The 26,892-nt window shown below is 39.9% G+C and overlaps 2 protein-coding genes and 1 pseudogene across 4 annotated transcripts; 1 reads left to right on the top strand and 2 right to left on the bottom strand.

Annotated features, from left to right (window-relative positions):
* Positions 1-4,910: 4,910 nt before the first annotated feature.
* Positions 4,911-15,736, bottom strand: LOC126598716 (flavin-containing monooxygenase FMO GS-OX-like 9; annotated as a pseudogene).
* LOC126598705 (uncharacterized) lies at positions 12,452-14,890 on the top strand. Its single transcript, XM_050265068.1, has one exon. The coding sequence runs from the start codon at positions 12,666-12,668 to the stop codon at positions 14,334-14,336; it is 1,671 nt and encodes a 556-aa protein (XP_050121025.1). The 5' UTR covers positions 12,452-12,665; the 3' UTR covers positions 14,337-14,890.
* Positions 15,737-17,904: 2,168 nt separating the features above from the next.
* LOC126598713 (uncharacterized) lies at positions 17,905-19,987 on the bottom strand. 3 transcript variants are annotated; one of them, XM_050265082.1, is made up of 4 exons: positions 19,668-19,987; positions 19,499-19,567; positions 18,771-18,833; positions 17,905-18,454 (listed from the first exon to the last, which is right to left on the bottom strand). In XM_050265082.1, the coding sequence occupies exons 1-4, from the start codon at positions 19,792-19,794 to the stop codon at positions 18,378-18,380; spliced, it is 336 nt and encodes a 111-aa protein (XP_050121039.1). In that variant the 5' UTR covers positions 19,795-19,987; the 3' UTR covers positions 17,905-18,377. The 3 variants fall into 3 exon arrangements, with proteins under 3 accessions (XP_050121039.1, XP_050121041.1, XP_050121040.1); XM_050265084.1 differs by having other exon boundaries at positions 17,905-18,091; positions 19,520-19,567; positions 19,668-19,985; XM_050265083.1 differs by having other exon boundaries at positions 17,905-18,091; positions 19,668-19,984.
* Positions 19,988-26,892: the final 6,905 nt, after the last annotated feature.

Genomic DNA, 26,892 nt, shown 5'->3' on the forward strand with positions numbered 1-26,892 from the left:
GAGTTGAGCATATAGGTTGAGGTAGTGTTCCCTTAATTTCCCGAGTGAGGAAAACTTCTCAGTTGGAGACTTGGAAAATCCAAGTCACTGAGTGGGATCGGCTATATGAATCTTAGAACGCCATTGTGTTCTGTCCTGTGTCATGTCCTCCGTTAGATCCAAGTACTCTAAGTCTTTTCTTAGGGTCTCTTCCAAAGTTTTCCTAGGTCTTCCTCTACCCCTTCGGCCCTGAACCTCTGTCCCATAGTCGCATCTTCTAATCGGAGCGTCAGTAGGCCTTCTTTGCACATGTCCAAACCACCGTAACCGATTTTCTCTCATCTTTCCTTCAATTTCGGCTACTCCTACTTTACCCCGGATATCCTCATTCCTAATCTTATCCTTTCTCGTGTGCCCACACATCCAACGAAGCATCCTCATCTCCGCTACACCCATTTTGTGTACGTGTTGATGCTTCACCGCCCAACATTCTGTGCCATACAGCATCGCCGGCCTTATTGCCGTCCTATAAAATTTTCCCTTGAGCTTCAGTGGCATACGGCGGTCACACAACACGTCGGATGCACTCTTCCACTTCATCCATCCAGCTTGTATTCTATGGTTGAGATCTCCATCTAATTCTCCGTTCTTTTGCAAGATAGATCCTAGGTAACGAAAACGGTCGCTCTTTGGTATTTCTTTATCTCCGATCCTCACCGCTAACTCGTTTTGGCCTCCATTTGCACTGAACTTGCACTCCATATATTCTGTCTTTGATCGGCTTAGGCGAAGACCTTTAGATTCCAACACTTCTCTCCAAAGGTTAAGCTTTGCATTTACCCCTTCCTGAGTTTCATCTATCAACACTATATCGTCTGCGAAAAGCATACACCAAGGAATATCACCTTGAATATGTCCTGTTAACTCATCCATTACCAACGCAAAAAGGTAAGGACTTAAGGATGAGCCTTGATGTAATCCTACAGTTATGGGAAAGCTTTCGGTTTGTCCTTCATGAGTTCTTACGGCAGTCTTTGCTCCTTCATACATATCCTGTATAGCTTGGATATATGCTACTCGTACTCCTTTCTTCTCTAAAATCCTCCAAAGAATGTCTCTTGGGACCCTATCATACGCTTTTTCCAAATCTATAAAGACCATGTGTAAATCCTTTTTCCCATCTCTATATCTTTCCATCAATCTTCGTAAGAGATAGATTGCCTCCATGGTTGAGCGCCCTGGCATGAACCCGAATTGGTTGTCTGAAACCCGTGTCTCTTGCCTCAATCTATGCTCAATGACTCTCTCCCAGAGCTTCATTGTATGACTCATTAGCTTAATACCCCTATAGTTCATGCAATTTTGTACATCGCCCTTATTCTTGTAGATAGGCACCAAAGTGCTCCTTCGCCACTCATTCGGCATCTTCTTCGTTTTCAAAATCCTATTGAAAAGGTCAGTGAGCCATGTTATACATGTCTCTCCCAAAACTTTCCACACTTCGATTGGTATATCGTCTGGGCCTACTGCTTTTCTATGCTTCATCTTCTTCAAAGCTACAACCACTTCTTCCTTCCGGATTCTACGATAAAAAGAGTAGTTTCTACACTCTTCTGAGTTACTCAACTCCCCTAAAGAAGCACTCATTTCATGTCCTTCATTGAAAAGATTATGAAAATAACCTTTCCATCTGTCTTTAACCGCGTTCTCTGTAGCAAGAACCTTTCCATCCTCATCCTTGATGCACCTCACTTGGTTTAGGTCCCTTGTCTTCTTTTCCCTTGCTCTAGCTAGTTTATAGATATCCAACTCTCCTTCTTTGGTATCTAGTCGCTTATACATATCGTCATAAGCCGCTAACTTAGCTTCTCTCACAGCTTTCTTCGCCTCTTGCTTCGCTTTTCTATACCTTTCACCATTTTCATCGGTCCTATCCTTGTATAAGGCTTTACAACATTCCTTCTTAGCCTTCACCTTTGCTTGTACCTCCTCATTCCACCACCAAGATTCCTTTTGGTGTGGGACAAAGCCCTTGGACTCTCCTAATACCTCTTTTGCTACTTTTCGGATACAACTAGCCATGGAATCCCACATTTGGTTAGCTTCCCCCTCTCTATCCCACACACACTGGGTGATTACTTTCTCTTTGAAAATGGCTTGTTTTTCTTCTTTTAGATTCCACCAAGGACATTGCAGATCCAAGTGCGCATAGAAATAGCAGATAAGTAATCAGTATTAATGAAGAAAAAGGTTGCTCTAAACAGATTACAAATTTCTAGCAAGGTCTACTAAATTTAATCTCTAGTGGTGCCGGCCTCTCAATGCAATAGTTTACGGTCAGTTCTTCAATCTAGTACAACCAGATTTTGATACTCTTTGGCGGAGAGGGCTGCTTCCATGACATGATCGGGGCCAATATCACCGTTATCCTCTAAGAAGGACTTGACCAAATTGTTGTTGATGAAGCCGCTCAACATTTTCACCCCTGAATGTGTGCAAGGCACCGCCGGCGTGGACTTTTCTTGGTCCAGATTCCAAACCACCAAGTCTGGCACCACATACCCCTTCTCTTTGAACTTGCTTTGTATTGCCTCATAAGCAATCTCCCAGTCATTCGCCGAAATCTCGTCAAGGTCATGATAGATGCTGAACACAAATATCTTCTTGATCATTTGCTCCGGCTTTAAATTTGCATTCACAGCCACTTCCATAATCAAATCAAACACCTTTCGGAAATCAACCTGACAATGCCACTCTTGGCCGTCCATCCTTTTCATAAATGTGCATTTGGACCGAAGATCGTCGCCTTGTACCACAAGCAACTGAGGGTTTCGATTGAAAGTGATCACCTTTCCATTCCATGGCACCTCGCTCAGTTCAGACACCAAAAGCCCCAACCCCACGGATACATCCATGGGACCCTCATCATGCTCCCGGAGACGTCACACACAGCCAAACAGCTTTTAAACTTGCCTTGCTTCAAGTAGACATCCTCTACCATTGCCTTCCACTGAAGCTCAGCCGCTTGGCGGAGCTCATTGTTGTCACAAACATGTTCTACGATCTCATGCGGAAGCAGGGCTGCGGCCCTAATCTTGGACTTGCCACCGGCCTTCACCTCCTCCAAATACTTCTGAACCGGAGAAGGATCTTCGCCGGACCAGTCCGGATAATGATAACCGTACCGGTTGGTGTTAGATGTATAGCTAGAATCTCCAAGGGATCCCTCAAGGGCACCAAAACCTCCTTCATCAGCAGCTCTCGGGCTCTGTCCGCATGTTCTGCCTCTCCTCCTCAAAACCCTGAAATGAAATCCGCGGGAAAATCTTCTTTGCAATGCTTTCGGAAAGCATAGTGGTGCAATCATGCAAGTAGTCCACGGCGGGACACCAACTCCCCGCCCGAGTTCACTCCACGCAGTACTCATCAACGTTAACATCATCCCGTTTCGACTGAGATTTTCTAACCAATTTTGATTTGAGCTGCTTGAAATTTTGAATGTCGGACTAGAGGCAGTCCGCAGAATGCCGAGCACTGCTTCAAAAGACGAGCGGCAATGGCGGCAAGGTTGGAGGCTAGGGTTTTGGGATGGTTCTCGTGGAGCCAAGACATCGCCACGTAGAAGGATTCTCTGTCGCATTTTCAGGTGCCGGTGTACCCTGTCTATAAGGTTGCATACGCGCTTGAGCGTGGTTAGTGGATTGTGGGACCATGCCATCGGGAGCAGTTGGTTGAGGTAGTTGCGGTTGGCCTCCTGCTGGAGCGCTGTGTCGGGTTCGACGACGCGGAAGAAGATATCGAGGCAGGGGTTCCCGAAGAAGGTGAGAAAGGTGGGGGAGGGGCGGCTGAGCTCTGAAAGCGGAGGAAGAGCAAAAGCAAAAGGATTTTGAATTGTAGGCGCCAGAGGAGTTGGAGGAGGATTAGGAGGAGCCATTCTTCCGGCTGGTGAAGCATTGTGGTGGCCGACATTACGGTGGTTTCCGCATACTTTGAGAGCTGAGATGAGTCGGACTTGCGCTACCGGTTTGATCATCGGAACCCAATCGAATTAGTGCGGACTGTGCTTTTTTTCCAATGGACTTATCGGAGAAGGACTTGATATTGACAACTGATTTTACACCAATATATCGCTAAAACGTGGGGGGTTATAAATTTAAAAGTAAATTTGGAGACAAATGCAGAAATACTCATATGGGAGTTCTACTGCTTTCTAATGGATGGTAGATAGATTGAGTCCAATTTAAAGTCAAATCCAACTTTTTAACGTGTATTGAATGATATGGTCTTTATCTTTCATTTTCTTTTTAAAATCTTTTGTTTAAATTTTCAAAATTTTGGATCGTTAGAGAAGGAAGTGAGTTGCTTGACATTTTGAGGCATATTCGAAGCCTAATTAGCTACTAACATTTTTTAAATTTGTCTTTGTAAAGCTTCCATGCTTGGATTTTAAATTTTTTTTCTGGTTTGTGAGAAATGAATGGAAAAAAGAATCGAGGGGAAAGCTTTTATTTTTTGGATTTTCTCCTCTGTGAAACATAGGGTTAGACCTCAGATTTTCTTAATGGAATTGAAGTATGCTCTTGATATAATCATTCTTAATTTGTTAAGGAAACAGTTCTCACAATTACTATTAGTAGTTGTAACAGGTGACACAACAGCAATAAGAATAAAATGTTCCTGCTTATTGACATCTGTTTCATATAAGTCATGAAAAACGTCGTTAAACTCCCACATTGTTGTCTCAATCTCGAACCTCTATTGGCCTTCTATTGCTGGCTTTTTTTTTCTTTTTTTGGTATCCCTTTCAGATTTGAGTCACATTTTTGTTGCATTGCTATCTTAATTTCGTTTATTATTCACTTAGCTCTAGCTATGTTGTTAACTGCAAATTTCACTATTATGTTCTGTTTTATTTAACTACTGAGAAAGGATTAGGAAAATAAAATCATTATCAATTTATCAAACAGTGTTTTTAGAACTTATGGTATGGAAAATGGTATATGGAATGTGTACAAAAGTCACAAAATAAAAATAATCACGGGAGTTACTTAGGAGTTTTATTTTGAGTAATGTTACACTTACCACATATTTGCATCATCTTTATAATATTTGTAGAGTTATTACAGAGGAAAATCTAAATCTTGAGGCCCAAGTTGAGTGAAATGTGGACTTTGAAGAGCCTCTTGAAGCAGCTCATGATCGTCCCACGAATCCTTATATGTTTCTAAGTCGGTCTCAGCATTTCTTATTGTCGAAAGGCAAATCTTTTTCCTCCATTCTTCCAAACGTGGGAACCCTATGTGATCCCCATATCTATCACAATACTGCAACAACAAGCGAAACAAAAAACGTAAAGACCTTAGAATATAAGCTACAATGGCTTTACGAGTCACTTGATTAGTAAATGTGATGTGTTGATGCACAAAACTGGATGTCTTGGAACAACGTAAATCCGACCGTGAATCTGCATAAAATATAAATGACACAAGAGTTATCGTGGTTCACCCCAATGTTTGGGCTACGTCCACACTGATTGTATTATATTTCTCTGAGAAGTGAGGGGGAGAGAGAGCTCTAGAAGTGAGAGCGTTGAAAGGGGTGAGAAGGCTCCAGAAATGGCCTCTGAGAGTGAGAGTGAGGCCTCCTCAATTGTGAGGGTGAGGGGTCCTTTTATAGAATAAGGACTCCTCACTTATTACATATTTGCCCCTTCCTTTATCCCATAATTACATTTAAGTCCCCCGAGTATTTGTACGAGATCTAAATACGAGGCCCTAAATATGGTATAAACAGTAGTCCCCCAAGTCTTCAGTCAAGAGAGTCTTTTGGCTGGAGACTTGAAATTCAGTCCATGTGTGGGCCGAAGTAACTGATGCTCGATATGAGGCGGTGCCCAATCTGAAATGATGCTCAACTAGAAGTAGCACATGTTGTGAGGCTGCTTTGCTTGTAGCTTATGTTGCCTTGGTTGGCTTGGCTTGTGGCGTTTGAAGGTGAGGGAGTCCCTTTTATAGAATAAGGGCTCTCTCCTCAATACATAAGTGATGGGCTAGAGTTGATGCTCGCAGTGAGACAGTTGCTCAGTAGGCGGCGATGCTCTCTAATGGTGGTGAGGGAGTCCCTTTTATAGAATAAGGGCTCGCTCCTCAATACATAAATCATGGGTGATCTTTCAATGAAAGTGAGGGAGTCCCTTTTATAGAATAAGGGTTCGCTCCTTAATACATAGATAATGGGCTAGAGTCCCCCAAGTATTTTTCATGAGGCCCAGTTGAGGCCCAATATATGGTACATAATGTAGTCCCCCAAGTCTTCGGTCAATAGAGTCTGTTGGCTGGAGACTTCAAATTGAATCCATGTATGGGCCGAAGTGGCGGTTGTTCGGAGGCGGTATTTGTATACCCTGCACTGAAGCTTTGTAGGTGAAGCTTTGTAGGTGAAGCTTTGCAAGTGAAGCTTTGAAGCTAGAGCTCTGTAAATGAAGTCTTTTGAAGCTAGAGCTCTTGTAAATGAAGTTTTTGAAGCTAGAGCTTTTGTAAATGAAGCTTTTGATGCTAGAGCTCTGTAAATGAAGTCTTTGAAGCTAGAGCTCTTGTAGAGGAAGCTTTTGAAGCTAGAGCTCTGTAAATGAAGTCTTTGAAGCTAGAGCTCTTGTAGATGAAGCTTTTGAAGCTAGAGCTCTGTAAATGAAGTCTTTGAAGCTAGAGCTCTTGTGAATGAAGCTTTTGAAGCTAGAGCTTTGTAAATGAAGTCTTTGAAGCTGATTTGACATGAGTGATGCTCATGCATGTTTATGTTGATTGACATGAGTGATGCTCATGGATGTTGTCATGAGTGATGCTCATGAATGTTAACATGAGTAATGCTCATGAATGTTGACATGAATGATGGTCATGAATGTTTATGTATGATTATCATGAGTGATGCTCATGAATGTCTATGTATGAATGACATGAGTAATGCTCATGTATAATTTGGAGTACTTGGCGTACTTTTGATCGCCTGGTTGGAGCTATTTTGGGCTTATGGGTTTTCGCCCTCTACACAACATTCCAGCCCATTTACTTTGGGCTTTGCCCTTTTTTTTTTTTTTTTTTTTTTTTTTTTTTTTTTTTTTTTACCCTCTGATGGGGTTTATACATATTACCCTCTGATGGAGTTTATACAAATGTTTCCAAAATAAAAGGAAAATAAATTACATCATTCTGATGGGGTATTTATTCCATGCTTTTGCAGTGTTTTTCTGTTGCACCCTCTCTGTTTCTTTATCTGGCAGACATAAGGAATCATAATAATAGGAAGATCTTTTGCTTTTCTCTTTTCCTTTTGCTTTTGTTTCTGTTTTTCTCCAGACATCCATTTTCTTTTTCTTTTGCCGTGTCTTCCACTTCTTTGTGGATTTGTTTACAATTCCACTAACACCTTTTTCTTTCTTTATTCCTTTCCTCCATTTTCTTCTTCTTTTGTCGTGCCCTCCATTTCTTTTTAGGTTCAGAATAGTCTTCCACTTCTTTGTGGAATTGTTTACCATTCCACTAACACTTTTTTTTCCTTGGCCGACAATGGGGTGTGGGATATTTCCCACCAAACCCGTTCCACTTTCTTGTTATTCCTTCTGTCTCTTCTTTTGCTGTTGGGTATGATGGAAGGTGGAGTGGAGCTTCCACTTCTTCTGTTCCTCACTAATGTTGCTGCACTCCCTCTTTTTCCTGATGTCCTGCACCTGCACTTGCACCTGCAAATCATGTGCAGTGGTATTACCCAACACTTTGCCCAGATTAGACACTGTTGTCATGTGATTCAACTGCACCTTTTAGTTGATAGAAAACTTGAGCTTCCGGTGATTTAGGATCCAAATGCAGAGATTCAAGACATCTGGAGATATTGGCAGGGGCCTTGCAAACAGGAGGCAGGCCCAAAGCAGGCGTCACATCATTCTGCAGATAAGTTCAGGACCATTGCAATTTTTAATAATAACACAAAGGCCTTTCTTTGATCAGGCCAATTACTGGCATGCACGCCGCACAGAGCATCTCGCTGATCTTCAGCAAGCTCGTGCCTGTAAAGCTGCAGGGCGAAATAATCTATACAAAATAGAAAGTCACGGATTCGCGATCTGGGTTTCTCAGCCATCAGCGTTTGCACAGAGAGAGAGAGAGGAGAAAGAGTTTGATGCACTGGGAACATAAGCCGATTCCCTGGACCGACTCGGAAGATCCCAGAAGGCGCGAGTCACAGACATTGTTGACTCGTCGAGCTCTGTCTTCGCGTCGTTTGATTAACCGGGGCGAGCGGCGCAGCTAGAACCCCAAGATTAAACTTTAACCTTCCTGGAACTGCCTCGTGGATCATGGAGGACGAGCTTGTCCAGGCCATTGACGCCCTTGCTGGATTCAGCACTGGGATGAAGGCTTGCGTTAGCATTAGCCACAGCGCTAGCGCCACTGCTAGTATCAATTGATGCATTCATGGCCGCTGCAGCAGAAGCAGCGGTTGGACTCATTCTTTGTGTAAATCGATCGATCTCGTTAATGGGTTATTTTTTGTTGTCGATGTTGCTTGAAAACGGCGTCACCGTGGGTCAATTGGAGCAGCGAGTCGTCTTCTTCCGTAATTTCGATGAGTGGGACGTCAGACTCCATCTCTTTCTCTCTCTGTCTCTGGATATCTAGGAAGATGATGGAGCGGCTGGGCGGAGAGAGATGAATAAGGGTAAAGATAAGATTCTTGTTCTCACAAGAATATGGGCCTGCAGCAGGATCGCATGGGCGTGCAGCCAAGCGACCTGTCTCTCTCAAAACCCATCAGCAAAGCGATATGTCTCTCTCAAAACCCATCAACATTAGTATTCTTCCGCAAATGAGTGTAGAGAGAAATCGCAGAGGAAGGTGCGGCATTGGCGGTGGAGCCTCGGATGACGATGTTGAAGAGGAAAAGGTCGGGTCTCGGGATAGAGAGGAAGAGGTCACGTGCGTTGCGCATGACCTTCAGGTCAGAGAACTTGTGGGTGAACTGGTGCAGCCCAAGCCGCTGTCGTCGATCAGACCCGAAATGACTGGAGGTCGTCGATCCGACCCGAGAGGATCTTGGTTGACTCGGTGACTACTCCGTGTATTTCACCTGCACCTCCTGCAGCGTCCCCACATCACCGCTGCCCTCGATGACGTGGCAACTCTTGACAAAATGTTTGTACGCCTGCGGGTTGTCGAAGCGCTGCACCATCGACCATATGGTCCACCGACCACACGGTGGGCACGGGCGCCGCTCCATCATTCACAAGAGAAAGCAGATCCTCCTCCTTTTTGGTTTTGGTACTGTGACGACGCCGTGTTCGACGTCGCCGAGGTGGCGATGTGGACACGATGGTTCAATACTGAGGATTTGGGCAGGTTGGGTGGCATCTGAGTAATTTCACTCTGGAGCAGATTTAAAGTGGTATAGTTTTTTTTTTTTTTTTTTTGGTTATAAATGGTAAATTTGGAGATCTGCTTCTACGGTAGAGGGAGGCTCTTTGGGGAGATTTTGTTTGCGTTTGAATACAACTATACACCAAATGTTGAAATGAGATTTGAGTGTTTTGATTTGTTTGGTAAATGGGAATGGAGATCCGTAGGTGTTTTGGATTTCGGGGAGACTTTGTTGTGGTTTTTTTTCTTTCTGGGTTTTGTCAAATTTTGCAGATCCACGGCCGAGGTGAAAAAATGAAAGAGAACCGACACAGCTTTTCGTGTAGTTTCCCACAGACGGCGCCAAATGTTGATGCACAAAACTGGATGTCTTGGAACAACGTAAATCCGACCGTGAATCTGCATAAAATATAAATGACACAAGAGTTATCGTGGTTCACCCCAATGTTTGGGCTACGTCCACACTGATTGTATTATATTTCTCTGAGAAGTGAGGGGGAGAGAGAGCTCTAGAAGTGAGAGCGTTGAAAGGGGTGAGAAGGCTCCAGAAATGGCCTCTGAGAGTGAGAGTGAGGCCTCCTCAATTGTGAGGGTGAGGGGTCCTTTTATAGAATAAGGACTCCTCACTTATTACATATTTGCCCCTTCCTTTATCCCATAATTACATTTAAGTCCCCTGAGTATTTGTACGAGATCTAAATACGAGGCCCTAAATATGGTATAAACATGATGCATGTAATTGTGTTGCACGAAAGTTTACCACGAAGTCGCCGATCTCGTGGGTGTTATGCTTTGGAATGCCAGCAATCTCCCTTGAGTGGTAGAACTCCTTGATGGAATGCATCATGTCATCCCTTGATGGCAATGTTGTTTTGCCAGAGAGTAGTTGAGCTATCCATTTTGCTTGTGACTCAAAGAAAGGGAACCCTATGATCTAGATCAGATTTATCGATGGATAAATATCATTTTTCAGAGAGATCTATTAAATTAATTACGGATTAGGATCGTTTCCGGATCATATCTATCCGGATCCTCGCCATTCGTAGTACATCGTGCGGCCAGCATCAAGTTTATTTATTTTTTTCAAATTTGCACCAGAGAACTCTCTCTACCGTTCCACAGTTCCACTCGTCTTTCTCCTTCTCCTCTCCTCCCGTTCCACAGTTCTTTGGGATCAATCCATTCTGAAACACTGAAACCAAATCAGATTGCAGAGACGGGTTTACTAGTCGGCCATGGAAGCCATGAAAAGCACCATAAGTGATGGATTCGCCGGGAATTGGATCCTTGCCGGATCTAATTCATGGGGATCCTAGGGATCAACCCACGTGGGCCGTTGATCAAAAATCGTGCGGTCACAATTTTTTTCTTTTTTATATTTTTTACGCAAAACGAGACTGTTTTACTTTTAAAACATTTAATTGTGACCGCACGATTTTTTATCAACGACCCACGTGGGTTGATCCCTAGGATCCCCAGCAATTAGATCCGGCGAGGATCCAATTCCGATTCGCCGGCGCAGAGAGAAGAGACTAGGACGAGCACGGCTCTGTCAAGACGGAAGCTGCGTCAGTCACGGAGACTCAGAGAGGAGAGAAAGAAGAGGATCAGGAGGAGCCTAGAAACCGATAATCCGGATAGATATCCGGAGACGATCCGAATTCTTAAATTAGAATGAATAACTCTAATTATGCTCCAAAGTGCTCTATGTTTTGAATTTTTTGTTGTTAAATTTTAATAATTGTATTATCTTTAACCAAGAATCTATACCTCAAAGCATACTAAAACTGAGCAACCCAAAACCCCAACAGGCTCCCTACTTTGTGATGGTTGTAGGAAGAACGTTTATCGTTCACAACCTTATTCTTATTTTGTAAAAAAACTGTTTTCACGACATAAACCATAACCTTTCAATCACAAAAAAAAAAAAAAAACAACATTTTTTGTTGCACCTTGGCTCACCCTCCCTATACCCCAAAGCATACTATACATTGTAAAATTAGAAATGTTTTAGTTACCTTTGTTGCAATGCCCATAAAGGATAAAGAGGGTGCAAGTGATGGAGGGAAGGTGTGCACATACAGAGGGCCCACTCTGTTATCATCTATAGTAACTATTCCTTTGGTGTCAAGAAAGGGGAATGTGTATGAATACCTGCACACATTCCACTTGGAACAATTAATATACACTATTTCAAAGGGAATGCAACTGGGTGTGGATCCATAATTTGAATGTGGGGACCCACACAAAATTTTCAGTCAAAATCAAAAGACTATGGTTAACCAATCACTTTCCAAAGCAAGTCCATCGTTTGATAGAAAGAAGGGATGTCATGTGCCGGTATTTGAAGTCAATCATGTTACATAATAGTGTGTGATTGACTTATAACTTATCACTTTGTCATAATGAAATTTCCGTTCTACTGATGATATTGAATTGAAAATTTACCCAGTACAGTATATGATAGTGTCTGCAATGACCCAAGAACCGTCCACAAATAATACATTCCCATCTTCTTGGAGTGACTCTATCTGCATTTGGTTGCATTTAAATGTCACATAAAAGAAATCTGTACTAAAACAGAGCTTTATATATTGTTTATAATCTAATCTTAGACACCAAACGTGATGTTTGATTATAAAAGCTAATTTATTGTACCTGGGGACGAAGGTGCAAGTTTTCGTGTTTGGAAATTACTTTGGACAAGCCCTCAGATATGTCAAGAGATTTGGCACTGAGATAGATTGCCTTGGCCACATCCACTAGTTCCATTGATATATCTTGTCCACTTACTGAATTTCCAACCACCACCACAACCTGCAAATGAGCAAAAGGATCATTTCATCTCTTTTGTGCTAGAAACTTTCGTTGATCTATATAAACTTATGCTAGACACCTATGATTCTCCAAACGCTCATAAGCTATCATGAGGAAATGAGCCAACACTATATATCTAACCTAACAATTTAGCAATTAACTATATATTGCCTTGCCTCATCACGAAATGGCTCCGGAACCACATATAATTATGATTAAAAACGTGATTATGTTAGGATGCCAGGTGGCATCATCTTGTGGTGACAGTTAGAGTTGAGCATGAGTATAAATAGTACTTTGTAAGAGAAGGAAGGGAGTTAATGAAATGATATTGTTGTTCTGTTAGTATTTCTCTGTGCAATTGTAGAAGATGTGGAGCTAGGTTCTAACATTGGTATCAGCCAGCGTTGATCCTCTCAATCCTTCTCCGTTGTATAACGCCGCAAACATTTTGCAAAAACCATGGAATCGAGGGTTTCCAATCTGGCAGCCCAGTTCGACGAATTCAAGAAGTCTCACGACTTGATTCTTCTTCAATTGCGGTCCCTCATGGCTAAGGGTCACGATTCAATATCGAATTCGAGGCAACCATTCTTCAAAATGGCGTCTCATATCTCTGTTGTGAAATCGGATGAAATTGTTCTCAAGCTTCAATCCTTCCACAACGAAAAGATTCAAGCCCGTGAGAAAGTAGATGAATTCTTGTCTCAGTACCGTCCAAAATACAAGCCAAAAAGTCCTCCTTGTTTACGTCCAACATTGAAGAAATTCAAGAGGGTTCGCGACTATGCCAAATACCACGCAGATGGTTCTGCAATATTTCATTCCCGTTCCAAATTTCAAGAAAGTTTTGGGTTCTTTCGAAGTGAGTTGGCTAGGAAGAATGAACAGGTTTTCGATTTACTCGACAAGCAAGTTGCCAATTCTGTGAAAAGTCCTCCATTTCCTTATTTTGCTTGCAAGAAGGACACGGCAAGGGATTTGGTTTCTGGGTTTCCTATTTCAGATTTGTTAGAGAAGAAAGATGAATTGCCTTCTTCTCTGTCTGTTCTCGAACTTGTTGCTTCGAAATTGTTGGGCAAGTTAGGTGACGACTCCTTGCTCTGTGATCAAACGTTCGACATTGCTTCTTTGACGCTTGGCTTCCATGAATTCACTCGTGACAAAGGCGGAACAAATATTCAAAGGCTCTTTCATTCGAAATCAGCGACTGTTCTTGAATCTGATGGTAAGAATGGCAAATCCCAAGTTTTCATTTTAGGAATTCATGTTTCTAATGTTGAGTTCAAGAAAGCTAAATTGCCTGGTTCGCGTGCACTCTACCTGTTCGACAAAATGTCGTATTCAGGTTACATTCTTGATAATAAGCTTGGGTACCTTATGAGCATTCGTGATAAAGGTGGTACTAATTTTCTCTCCAGTTTTGAGTCAATAGATTTACTGGCAAGCTGCAAGGACTTAGGTTTTTGTGTTGATATCAATCGTTCCATGGGCTACTACTGCAAGGGAATTCGTGACAAGGGTGGAACAATTAGTCAGAGGCTCTTCCCTTCGAAGTCCAAGAATCAAGATTGTGTTATGGGTTCTGATTGTTCCAAGGTGATCAAATGTGAGGTGAGTTTTGATTATTCCATGCTCATTGATGGGGAGTATGCTGGTAATTTGAGATTGCATCATTTAGAAGCTCGTATGGACACGAATAGAAAACATGAAAGAAAGTTCACTCTCTCCGGATTTGGAAATGGTTGCTGTGTTGCTTGCTGTGTTGTTCTCAATCGTGACTACTGCAAGGGCATTCGGGATAAGGGTGGTGGCTCAAAATTCTGGTACAATGTCGCAATAAAGTGTGCAACTATAACTCCAGATGAAACTCGTGTTAAGGAGTTCAACTTGAAACAGATGTGGAGGAGTCCAAATGGGACCATACGGAACAATTTAAATGGTACTGTTTTTGGAGAACCTTTTATCTGCAGAAATGTTATCCTTCTTGTTCCAGATTGGACAATGCCAACATGTATTGGGAGACATGTTTTTGGTGCTCAGTACCGAGCAACTGATGCAATCATAGAAGGACCTGGAAAACTTAAATTGGTTTTTTTGAAGCATCTTGCTATCGAATCAGGGAAGAAATAGTCCCCATATGTTAGGGAGGATTATCCGGTTCATATGTTTTATAGGCAGAAGAAACTAACATTTGAAAGTAATGTTCATGGATCTTTTGGTTTGCAGTCATATCCATAACAAGCAATACGCTTATGTTGATCAAATGATTTGGTCAATACCATTGCTCATCTTTTTTGGAGGGTGTAATGTGGAGTCAAGGCAGTGAGCTACTCTGCTACGCTAGAGAAGCAATGCTGATTGCTAGTGAAGTGAGTCCAATGGCAGAACCATTTCAGGAATGATGCTATTGGGGAGCTATACCATGAACTGAAGCTTAAGTTCCAGAAATTGTGAACCTTTAATACATTCTGTGATGTTGTTGTTTTAGTTTTATTGCTGGTTTTCAATTGTACTTACTTCGAAATTGTAAATCTTACTTGTAAGATTGGTTTTAAGGGGGGGGTATTGTTAGGATGCCAGGTGGCATCATCTTGTGGTGACAGTTAGAGTTGAGCATGAGTATAAATAGTACATTGTAAGAGAAGGAAGGGAGTTAATGAAATGATATTGTTGTTCTGTTAGTATTTCTCTGTGCAATTGTAGAAGATGTGGAGCTAGGTTCTAACAGATTAGTATTCATTTTATTTTTTAAAACTGTTATGTGACAAAATTGAAATATATGTTAGTGTATGATTGGTCAAAAATAATGTCATGACGGAATCCTTGTTAGACATGAGCTAGCATGAAAGTAAGGAAATTAATAAAGTAGTAAATACCTTTAATGGACGGCAACCTTGGCTTATAGTAATGGCCGGAGGCCACAACCACCGCATCAAACACCTCCTCCACGAAAATCTCGGTCTTCTTCTCCACACTCCTCACAACCCATTTCAAATCTTGGCAACCAACTGCATGATCTCCATCCAACATCCCCACATATGAAACCCTCGTATTGAGCCTTATCAACTCCCTCAACCCAAACCAATCACAAAAATCCTTGAGGTACAAAAGAAGCTCCGTATGGCCAGGAAACCTCCTCATGTCCCTACCTTTCTTGACTGCAAATGGAAAGTCAGTGAACCCCGCGATCTCTCTTGGAAACATGAGCCTCAAAGACGTGTAAAGACTGCTATGCACTTTCAGGGTAGGTGCCCTTCCTAAGGGATCCTCTCCCTCCACATTTGGGTCGTACAGCCACTGCCCTCCCACATCATGGTTTTGTTCCAGCACCACCACCCTGTGACCTTCGTTCCTCAGCTCCCTTGCAGCTACAAGCCCTGAGGGTCCAGCTCCAATCACGCATACATTTTTGGATTGGTAAGTTTCAGAAGCCATGGCTGGTCTAGGATTTAGGCTTGTGGATTTTTATTTTTCTCTTCTGGGTGTGGGAAATTTGGGAAAATGATAATCGCTGAATCTTTTTTTTGGGGATTTTAGGAGATTGCGTAATCGTGATCGTTTATTGTACATTTTACGATCAGTTTTCGTTAGGTACTATTTATATTTAATTTTAAATTTTAAATTTTAAAATAATTTCTGACCGTACGATGTATGATGAACAGTTACGATCACAGAAGAATCCTAGGATCTGAGGAAATGAATCCTCACCGGATCCTTTTCCGGAAATTTGTTGTGGTTGATGTGTTTTTATATATATATAGTTAGTTTTCTTCGGAGGAGGATTGTCTGCCCTCCAAGTTTCGGTGCCCTTCCATGCCCTCCTGTTTTGTGTGGTCACGGTTAAGCCACGTTAATATTTTATATTCTTTTTTTATAAAGATAATAAAACAAAAATAAATAATAATATAAAATATTAACGTGGTTTAACCGTGACCACACAATCAGAAGGGCATGGGAGGGCACGGGAACTTGGAGGGCAGACAATCCTCCTCCGTTTTCTTCACGCAAACTGATGGAAACAAAATTGATAATAATTTGTTGGGAGATAAAGTCATAGTCGTCTGATGGAGATGGTTTGCTAGCTCGGAGACAACACTTGATAAATTAAAGTCAATGCCTAAAAGTTGTCTACTTTTAACTAAAATGTTTACTTGCATGTAAATTTCCAATCTCATCCTTTTGTTATTAGGTACTGATAGAGAGACTAAATTTGTAAATAAAACTTTATAAATTAAAGAATATGTAAATTGATGATTGGTTTATTACTTAAACGTTGATAAACGTGATCATTTTTATTAGTGACACATCATTTAATTTGTAAATTTTATCTTCAAATTTAGTCATTCTGACGTTACCCTTTGTTATTTGTGATCATCATCGTCATGTACCAACCAAAATTGTCTCGAGCCAATTAAAGGACTTTGGAATATATGTGGGCTCATGAATGCAAGTTTTTAACAAATTTTATTATCTGCATTAATGAACTGAATGAGTGGCCTAAGTTTCACAATAGGCTAACAATAATGTGGTTCAAATTTATCTTTGACGAGAATTGAATCTAAAACCTCTCACTTACAAATGAAGACCACTAAACCGTAGTATTAAATTACTCCAAGTTCAATTTAGTCCTTATAACTTTTCATAAAAAAAGAAAAAGAAAAAAAAAAGAATGCTATGGAGATCAATGCTAAGGATACTCTCTTTTGATAATCTTCAATTCCACAATTTAAATATAATTTTTATGTTAATATTATAAAAGATTATGCCAAAAATATAAGCACAGTAATACTCAACTAACCTCATTTTACAAAATTATAAACCTTTACATTCACGTTCTTACACGTCGATACGAGCTCCACACACGTTCTTTTGCACGTTGATTCCACCCACGTTCTTGGTCGCCTCGAAAGGATATTTTATGAAAATCTCTTTGCATAATTGATTTCAATACTGTTTGAATACCAACAAAACGAGATGAACCTTCATCCAACAGCAGTACAGAAAGGGAATTAATGGGCATCCCATCAAGGTTGGATATTAACTTATAATGGAGTTTGGATTTTCTACTTAGATATATTCGGTAAGGATAATGTTAGAAAGACTAAATTTTGTAAATTAAATTTACAATTCAAATGATTTGGTTGTAAATGATTGGATTATTAATTAAGTATCGACTAATGTGATTATTTTTTTAGAGGAGTGTTAAACCCACCCCCTTTTCTTAATTCCCCACCCCACTTAAATGTGAAAATTCCATTGACAACTATGTCCTTTTAGAGAATGACTGTAAGGACCTAAATAATAACTAATTGTATTTTGTCACGTAAGCATTAGATTTTTTCATTAAAAACTAAAATAGTAGAAAAACGAAAAAACGAAAAAAAATTAGAAAACTCCCACCCCGTTCTCACTATCATTATAACCACGACAAGTGCACAACCACATGCCTCCCTCACGGCGGCGTCGATGATGGCTACCTTCTTTTCAACTCCTTCCTTTCCCTTTATCTCATGACAGTGTACAATCTCGATCCAATACCGTCAGTGAAAGAGATTGTGTACAACGAAGGAAGATGGGTAATGACACGCCCCGATCCCGATATTCCTCGAATACCATGATAGGCACGTGCTGGCCGACACCCAAGGGTGACGAAAACCATTTATTGAGTGCAAATGCGAAAAACAAGGAATAAATAAGGTTTATAAATATAAAAGAGTAAGGAATATGCATTTAAGGAACGTGTTCAGAGCATACGACTAACTAGAATACTAACAGAAATAATATAAAATTGAATGAGTAAAAGAATGGGTTCTACACCAAGAAGACTCAAAGATGCCGATGCGGAAGTGCCTGGATGCCGGGATTGTACGCCTCAATTCTAAGTCCTGAAGGGGGCGCAAAACAAACATGAGTGGACCAATTTGATATATATATAGTAAAACAGTTATCAACGTACTAACCCCCAGGTTTTATGAAAACACATATATAATGATAAACATAGGTTTTCCGAAACCTAGCATGCCGTGCAATGTCTCAAATCATAACTTGTATATATAATAATCCCTAGTGAATTGTCCGATAACCCCCAGGCCCCATGCCGGCTCCCCGTCTCTGAGCAGACAGTCAGAGGAAAATACACTTCAGGCCCTTTGTCGGCTCCCCGTCCCTGTGCTAAATAGCCAGAGGAAACACACTCCAGGCCATATGCCAACACCAAACCGTCGCCCGGGACGGACCAGAATCTATCCCTACGTCCCGTAGCGGAAAGGACCACTAGGTAAGTACAAAACCATTGAACATATATATATTGAAAAACAACTTCATAGTATAAAGTCATCCATCATCTATACTATAAAGAGGTATTCGAAATATGTTCTAAATATTATATCGTCATCCATAAGATATTCTATAAGAACACGGGTTATAGGAAAAATAGTAATAATTCAAGATAGCCTCAGTAAGCATGTTATCTCAAAGCATTTCATAAAATATAATTATGAAATCATACTTTTCATGTGTGCATTTCTACTATCAAAACATGCATTTTAGAAGGGGTCCACTCACCGTACACCGTTGGTGCAACGCCATACCAAATAGGAATAACGGAACCGCCGTCATTAAATTCACCTAAGCACATAAATGATCCATTTAGTCAAACTCTACTCAAACGATTGAATTTGGGAAAACGGACTTCAAAATCGGGTCCAGAACGTCGAAATTAGCCTAGGACAGTCTTGGACGAAAACCCGAAAAGTCAACATTGACCGGTCAAAGTCAACAGTCAAAGTCAACACTGACCGTTGACCGAGAGTCAACGGTCAGACCGGGTCAGTCAACGCAGGTCACCGGTCGGGTCAAAGTCAACGGATCTGGGTATTGGGTTGGATCCGGGTTGGGCTTGAGCTTTGGGCTTGGGTCCAAAAGGTTTAGGGGTTAAACATAATGGGCTTAGGGCCCTGATTCAAAAAGGCCCAAAGACCTTTAGCCTAATGGTTTCTGGATTCAATAAGGGGGCGGGCCGAAGGCCCTTGAATTAAAAACGGCCCAAGGCCCTTAACTAAAAACAATTAAAATAAATTAAAAATAAAAAGGAAAATGGGTTTGGGTTGGGCTCGGCAGAAAGGCCGAAAGGCCTAAGTTTGATGGATCGCCGGACCCGAGGAAGAAGAAGGCAGGAAATTCGGCCGGAAAACCACTCAACTTTAAACGGCCATAACTTTGTCAAAACACATCGAAATCAAGTGAGACAAAAACAAAAGTTGTAGTTCTCGAAGAGACGAAGAGAATGGTACCTCGCACGACGTCTAACTCACCGTGGTTTGACCGGAAAACGCCTCGAAAGCTGTCGGATTCGCCGGTAACTGGTAAGATTCAAATGAGTATAACTTCTTCAATACTCAATGAAATTGGGTGAAGCAAAAAGGAAAGTTGTAGTACTTGGGGAGAGGAAGAAATTGATACCTTGCACGCCGGCCAAATCGCCGTGGTTTGGCCGGAAATTACTTCGAAAGTGACGGTCTGCGTCAGAGCTCGTGTACGGGGCTTCATGGTTCGACTTCCAAGATGCCAAAACTATGGTTGAGTTCATAGTGACGAGATAAAGACGATGGTGATGTCGAAATTGTGATTTGATGATGATTTAGGATATGGGTTAGGGGTGTGGCACGGTGAAGGAGAAGAAGAGAGATAGAGAAAGTGAGGGAAAGTGACGGGAAAGAGAGGGAAGAAAAAGAGAGAAAGAAGAGGGGGTCCGGGTAGAGGGGAACAAAAATCAAAGGTCTTGGGTTCACCAATTAAGAACTAAAAACCATTTTTAAATAAAATGGGGGTGGGGTGTTACAGGTAAACCCATGGAGGTGGGCAGTTTTGAGGCTATGTTGGTGCTGCGAAGGTTGGATGGGGTGGAGCCTGGGTGTTGGTGCGGCTGCCGTATTGGGGATCGTGGTGCAGATGGGGTTTGGAGGTATGTTGCTTCAGTGGTTTTGGAATTGGGATGGTTAACCAATTTTTATCATTTTTTTTGTTAAAGAGATATATATATCCTATATTCTCTAATAAATAGAATTTAAAAGATTTTAGAGATATATAAAAGGTTATATTAGGAATAAGGGTGGGTGGGAAGAGAGAGTTTTTCATTTTTAACTTTTTATGATGGGTGAAATTATAAGGTGGGTGAGAAAATAGGACAATGGGGTGGGACTAGTAACACTTTTTTTTTATTGGTAATACATTATTTAGTTGGCAAATTTGATTTATAAATTTGATCTCTGTAAAATTATCCATATACATTTTCTCTGGTTAGGGAATTAATGTCACCATTTTTTCACATAAATTAAAGGGTGCATGTGTAATTTTGTTCTTTGCATAATTTTATGCAAATATTATTGGTGTAGAATTTACTTCTCAAAGTGGTCGGCATTGCCTTTTGTTGCAAAGTGACTTTTTTAGTGTTGTTTTCTTTCTTCGTTTGAATGATTTTTATCCTTCTTGGGTTCTTTGTACACAATGCTTACTCGTTTAGTTTGCATGCGCGACATGAATAAACACAGGCATGCAGAGTTATTGGTATTTCCACTGCTAATGATATTCCACACATATAGTATATAAAAAGCTCATATACTAACATCTAGGGCCTAGACAAAACATGCATCACTATCAGATCAAACAGAAGGCATCAACACCAATTTTTACTTCTCACACACATCTTCTAATTTTCGACCGTCAAATCATGAATTGAAGAAGATAAAAATACAAAAATTAACAAGAGGTGTGTGAAAAGTAAAAAAGATGTGTGAGAAGTAAAAATGGTGTGTGAATAGCACACCCCGTACTTTAACTATCCAGGGTTGTGTACCTATCCAATTGATCTTATCGCACATTAAACTACAGTAGATTTCAACAAAAACATGTACGTACAATAAACAAATTAACACCATCAAATCAAATTTTAAAAATACTAAATGTTGATATCATTCATGCATATATATCATCCATTAGTTTTAGTCAATGTTTAAAATTTCTTCAATACGGTTGATTTTAAATTCACCTCATATCGGATGAACTCTTAAATTTAAGCTAAATTAACAAATATTGTCGATATTTCTGATACATCGGTTGAATATCGGAGGAACTCTTATATTTCGTCCAAACCATATTTAACAAGCCGTAAAGTTTCATTTTAATTTTCCATCATTTTTGTCGAAAACAATAGATATTCGATATATTCGTCGATATTTCCACAAATTTGCATCAATATTTCCACCAATACTAATACTTTAAACACTAGCCAGTCAAATGAAATGATTTTAATAATTATATTGTAGTAAACAGAACTCAGCTATCACAATGATTCTAGTTCTCATTCTAGTGCTAGCCGGAAGAGAACATAATGATTCTAGTTCTCATTCTAGTCCTAGCCGGAAGAGATTGTGATTGAGAAGAGATTATGATTGAAAAGGATGGTTTGATCTCTATTGGAGATATGAGCCTCAAAGAGGTGTAAAGACTGCTATGCACTTTTAGGGTAGGTGACCTGATCATTTGGGTCGTAGAGCCACTGCCCTCCCACATCATGGTTTTGTTCCAACATCACCACACTGTGACCTTCTTTGCTCAGCTCCTTTGCGGCTACAAGCCCTGAGGGTCCAGCTCCAATCACACATACATTTTTGGATTGGTAAGTTTGAGAAACCAGTTTGATCTAGGGTTTAGGGTCGTGGATTTTAATTTTAATTTTCTGGGTGTGGGGAATTTGTTGTTGTTGAATGGGGTTTTATAGTTGAATTTTCTTCACGCAAACAGATGGAAAAACGATGATGATAATATGTTGTTGGGAGATAGACATAGCCTGATGGAGATGGTTTGCTAGCTGGGAGACTACACGTGACAGATTAAACTCAATGCCTAAGCTTGTCTACTTTTAACTAAAAAGTTTACTTGCATGAAAAATTTCAATCTCAACTTTTGTTATTTGTGATCCTTTATCATCATCATATCGCAAGCAAAGTGGTCTCGAGCCTATTAAAGGACTTCGGGATATATACAGGCTCATGCATGCAAAGTTCAATTCAGTCCTTATAACTTTGCATGAAAAGAAAAGTACAATAAATTTACGGATTTTATGAATGTACGTATCAGTTTCTTAACACGCGTTCTTTCTAAACCTCAAGTAAATATATTTGATTTAGATAATGTTTGAATGAAAAATACTACGGGTACTATCTCAAAAGTAGAGGCTTTCCATAAATTCTCTGTCATCTTATATTTTTTATATAATGTTTTATAAGATCGTCTCCTTAGCATTTATCATGTTTGAATACATACCAACATACCACATGCTGGCCCCTTCATCCTGCATCAGCACAATAATGCTCAACATTCCTCATTTTTTTAAAATTAGCCTTTTCACGCACGTTCTTGTTCATCGAGAAGCATTTTATGAAAATATCTTTGAATAATTGATTTCAATAATGTTTGATACCAACGTAACGAGATGACCTTTCATCCAACACAGCATTACAGACTCAATGGGCCATCAACTTATCATGGAGTTTGGATTTTCTGTTTATACATATTTTATCTGGTTAATTATGGTAAGTGTCACCATTTTTTTTTTTTTTTTTTTACAGAGATGAAAGGGTGCATGTATGTGTAATTAGCAACATGTGTAGGGTTGGCAAGCAGAACAAAAGTAGTCTATTTCACAGTCCCCACAACAGAAAGAATGCCCCATCTTGAAGCCAAGAAAACATCAACAATTATGAAACAGCGAACTTGTTTATTCAACACAATTTCCTTTTCCAGTTTGACTTGCAACTGTGGTGACTGGTGATCATGAGATGAAGTGGTCATATTCTATACACACACCCCCACCCCATCCCTCTCTCCTCTCTCTCCCAAATTTCTTTTGCTTCTATATATTAACAAGGAGATCTGACCCACACACAAGAGAAGGGATCTGACTACCTTTGGCCCTTGGTCGACTCGCCACATGATACGAAGAATACCAAAGAAGCTTTTTCCCACATAAAGTGATTGTAAGGCTGGTTCGGTATGGGATACCGAACCGAAACTAGCATTCGGGATCCCAAACGAAATTTTTCGGGATGGAACTTTGAAAACAAATTCCAAACGAAATTTTCGGAATCCCAAAGTATTTTCGAGATTTCGGGACAAATCGGAAATCCTAAATTGAAGGAATGCCTGTTATGTACCAGAAGAAGAAAAAGAAGAAACAAAGCAGAAGAGCAAAAAGAAGAAACAAAAACATACAACGAAACAAGTACAAAATGTGCAGAGCTGATTAGGGCATTGTTCATGGCAATTTAATATGTTAACCCTAAACCCATCTACGAAAACAAGGTTTCTCCAAACAAACTAAACGAGAAGAGAAACGGGGCTCAATTTGTGATAGCAGGATGGCACAAGCGACACGGACAAAATGATCCTAAAAGGTCTTCGCAAACATTTCGCATACCTCAATCCGGAAGAGAGAAAAACATCTCGACTCTCGAGACAGAACGGAGCCATTTGCGTGTGAAAAAACTTATAACCATGTGTTAAAAGGATTCTTTTAGCAAATGCTTTTACATCTGTGACAACTGCAAATGCAAACCTTTTGAAACTGAAGCAACAAAGTGGTAAGTTAAGAGCAACATCACCTGCTAATTCAAACGCGTATGACAAAAATGACGATTTGAATTTTATTAAATGAACAGAACTATGGTACAGGCAGTATTACAGAATATAAAGGGATATCGAGAGAGAGAGCGGTGGCCGTGGCTTTGTGTGGTGAAGGAAGGCTCCAGCCGCTCCACAGTGAGGGATGAGAAATCGAGAGAGAGATATCAGATCAGAGAGAAATCGGCGAGGATGACTGGATGAGAGAGCAGGCTGACGGTGAGGTGAGATCGAGAGAGAGTGAGCGATTGAGTGAGGGTTTTATTTGGATTCAACGGTTGAGATTAAATGTCAACTAAATTCAATGACTGTTACGATTTCAAATATATATTTAAAATTAAATAATATATATATTTTTTATTTAGATTCGGTTTGGGATTACCGAACGAATGAAAATGTGAGACTGATTCTCGTACATAAATTTTCAGGATTTTTGGTTCGGATTTGGGATTTTTTCAATTCGATTTTGGAATTTTTTCAGTTTGGTTTGAAAATTTCGGTATTTTTTTTCCACCCCCACAACTAGCTGTTTAATCCATTAACATTATTGCTCTAAAGAAAAAATTATAGCACTAATTTAATATATATATATATATATATATATATATATATTATTTAGTACTGGTCATAGGGTTATTGGCTATCTCATCAACGTAATTTAGCTTGCAAGTTTTCCATCTGCTCATGCAACAACATTTGTATGGCATGATTATAAATTTCTGAATTATAATAAAATGACAAAGTAGGTCAACCATTTACTTGCCGGATCTCTATTCTTTTAAAAAGATAGGAATTAGTTGTGAAACTTACACTACATCGAATTTCAATAATCCAAACCGTCTATTTTTCAAGTTGCATTTCATAGATTATCTTTGCAAAATATTAGATAAACTGGAAATATTTGAGACATCTAATTGAGTTCAAAGAATTGACAAACACTATGTTCTAAAAAACACTGAAGTTTCATCGAGACAATTAAATAGGCAAATTGTTAGGATTGACACAACTATATCAAACTTTAATGATCTGAACAGTCTATTTTTAAGTTGCACCTCATAGATCATCTTTGCAAAATATTAGATAAATTGGAAATATTTGAAGTATCTAATTTAGTTCAAAGAAATTGATAAATATAGTTCTTCATTGAGACAATTAAATAGGTAAATGGTTCAGATCGAAATAAATTTTTACAAAGATAATCTATAAATCGAAACTTATAAAATAGATAATTCGAATCGTTGAAATTCGATTTAAAATGAACCTCACAAACTAATCCCTATTTTTATATCATTCCCTTAAAAGGGACTGCATAAGTTATTATTCATCATTTTATTAGTGTGTAATCTAAGTATGCAAGTACAAAAAGAAAAATTAATTGTTTTTGTCCCCTAGCTAAACTTGACCCTGTGAAAGCCAAAAAAATGGATTGGGATCAACTCCAGTGACCCCTTTGATTGCCCAGTTGGTGACGCTTTGGTGCCCACCAAGGTATTAAATATCGGTAATATCGGAAATATCGATAATCCGAAAACATGGAAATATCGGGATAATATTGATATCGATAAAAATTACATGAAAACCACAGAAATTGTAAGAAAAACTTGGAAATTTTTATTGAAACTTTGCAGGATGTTTATTTAGTTAATTATTTATTAGTTTATCACAAAAAATTGGAAGGAAATGCATTGCATGATGGATTTAACATTATCAAGTTGATTATATAGCGAGCTGGCAAACATTGTGAGTATAGAAAATATGTAGTAATTAATGAAAGAAGTTTAAACACACCATAATCATTTATATATAATGAATTAGTACAATATTTTACACTTTATACATTGCATGGTAAGATACATGAGTGAAATCAGTTAGGCCGCGTGAGTCAGATCTCAGATGAGATGACCCAACCACACACACACACAGACATGACACCACACACGCACACAACACACGCACACTCACCTCACATGCATACAGTCTCTCTCTCAGTCTCAGACTCTCGAACCTTCTCTCTTCTCTGACTCTGAGCTCCCTTCTCCCCCTTCTCCATTCTCCCACAACAAGCACAGATCTCCCACGTCTCTCGATCCTTCTCCCACACACACACACACACGCACACCCATCATCATCAGCAACCTCGTCTTTCTCCCTCTCCTTCTCGTCTCTGCAACTAGGCGAACTCTTGCAAGGCTGTGGGTGTCGACTCACTTTCCGAACACCTCCGACCGTTTCACGGCAAACTTCATATATAAAAACGTTCATCTCGTCTTCTATTTCATTTTCATACCTAGATCGGAGTCTAGGGTCCTGTTTTACAGTCGGCCGGAGCTTCTACAGCTCCGGCGTTCTTCTCCGAGTATTCCCATTCCGATATTATCGATAATTTCGATAATATCGCGATATTATCGATAATTATCCCGAAAACCATTTGGATATTGAAAAAAATTTCGGTTCCCCTAAAAATCGATAATATCGGCGATATATCGCCAATATTATCGGCATTTCGGACCATGGTGCCCACCATCTTTTGACGAAATGACTGAATGAATTGCCTTGAAGTTGATGTTTCTGCATACTGGACGCATGAGCTTTCCTTTTAAAACGACATAATTTTGAACCTGGTCTTTAGTTATCGTTTTCTTTTACAAAATGTTTTAAAAGAAAAAAAAAATAACAATAAACCTCCTTATATCCACACCCAACCCCGATTACTTCCCCCCAAACCCGCCACCACATGCGGCCATTTTGCCACCGAACCACTACTCTTTCCTCTCTCATATTTTTGTCCCTAAAATTTCAAGTAACTTTTAAATTATAATCCCAAATTTATGGTTTATGAAATTGAATATTGAGGTTTAAAAAAAAATTAAACATTTTTACCAACTCATTGATTATAAATCCTGAATCCGCCGCTGCTCATATACATATATAGAATTCTAATCCATAGATTGCAAAGCAGTAGGTTGATAAACATATCTTACAATAGATCCTAACACTTTATTTATGC

The sequence above is a fragment of the Malus sylvestris genome, chromosome 14 (assembly GCF_916048215.2).
Source record: "Malus sylvestris chromosome 14, drMalSylv7.2, whole genome shotgun sequence".
NCBI lineage: Eukaryota > Viridiplantae > Streptophyta > Magnoliopsida > Rosales > Rosaceae > Malus > Malus sylvestris.

Excerpts from the sequence above, each read along its gene's own strand:
- LOC126598713 (XM_050265082.1), bottom strand. The coding sequence starts at position 19,794 with ATGAACTCAACCATAGTTTTGGCATCTTGGAAGTCGAACCATGAAGCC. Across the intron at positions 18,834-19,498 it reads TGAGTTAGACGTCGTGCGAG|GTGAATTTAATGACGGCGGT; the intron begins GTACCATTCTCT and ends TTATGTGCTTAG. Across the intron at positions 18,455-18,770 it reads CGTTGCACCAACGGTGTACG|GGATAGATTCTGGTCCGTCC; the intron begins GTGAGTGGACCC and ends TACGGGACGTAG.
- LOC126598705 (XM_050265068.1), top strand. The coding sequence starts at position 12,666 with ATGGAATCGAGGGTTTCCAATCTGGCAGCCCAGTTCGACGAATTCAAG.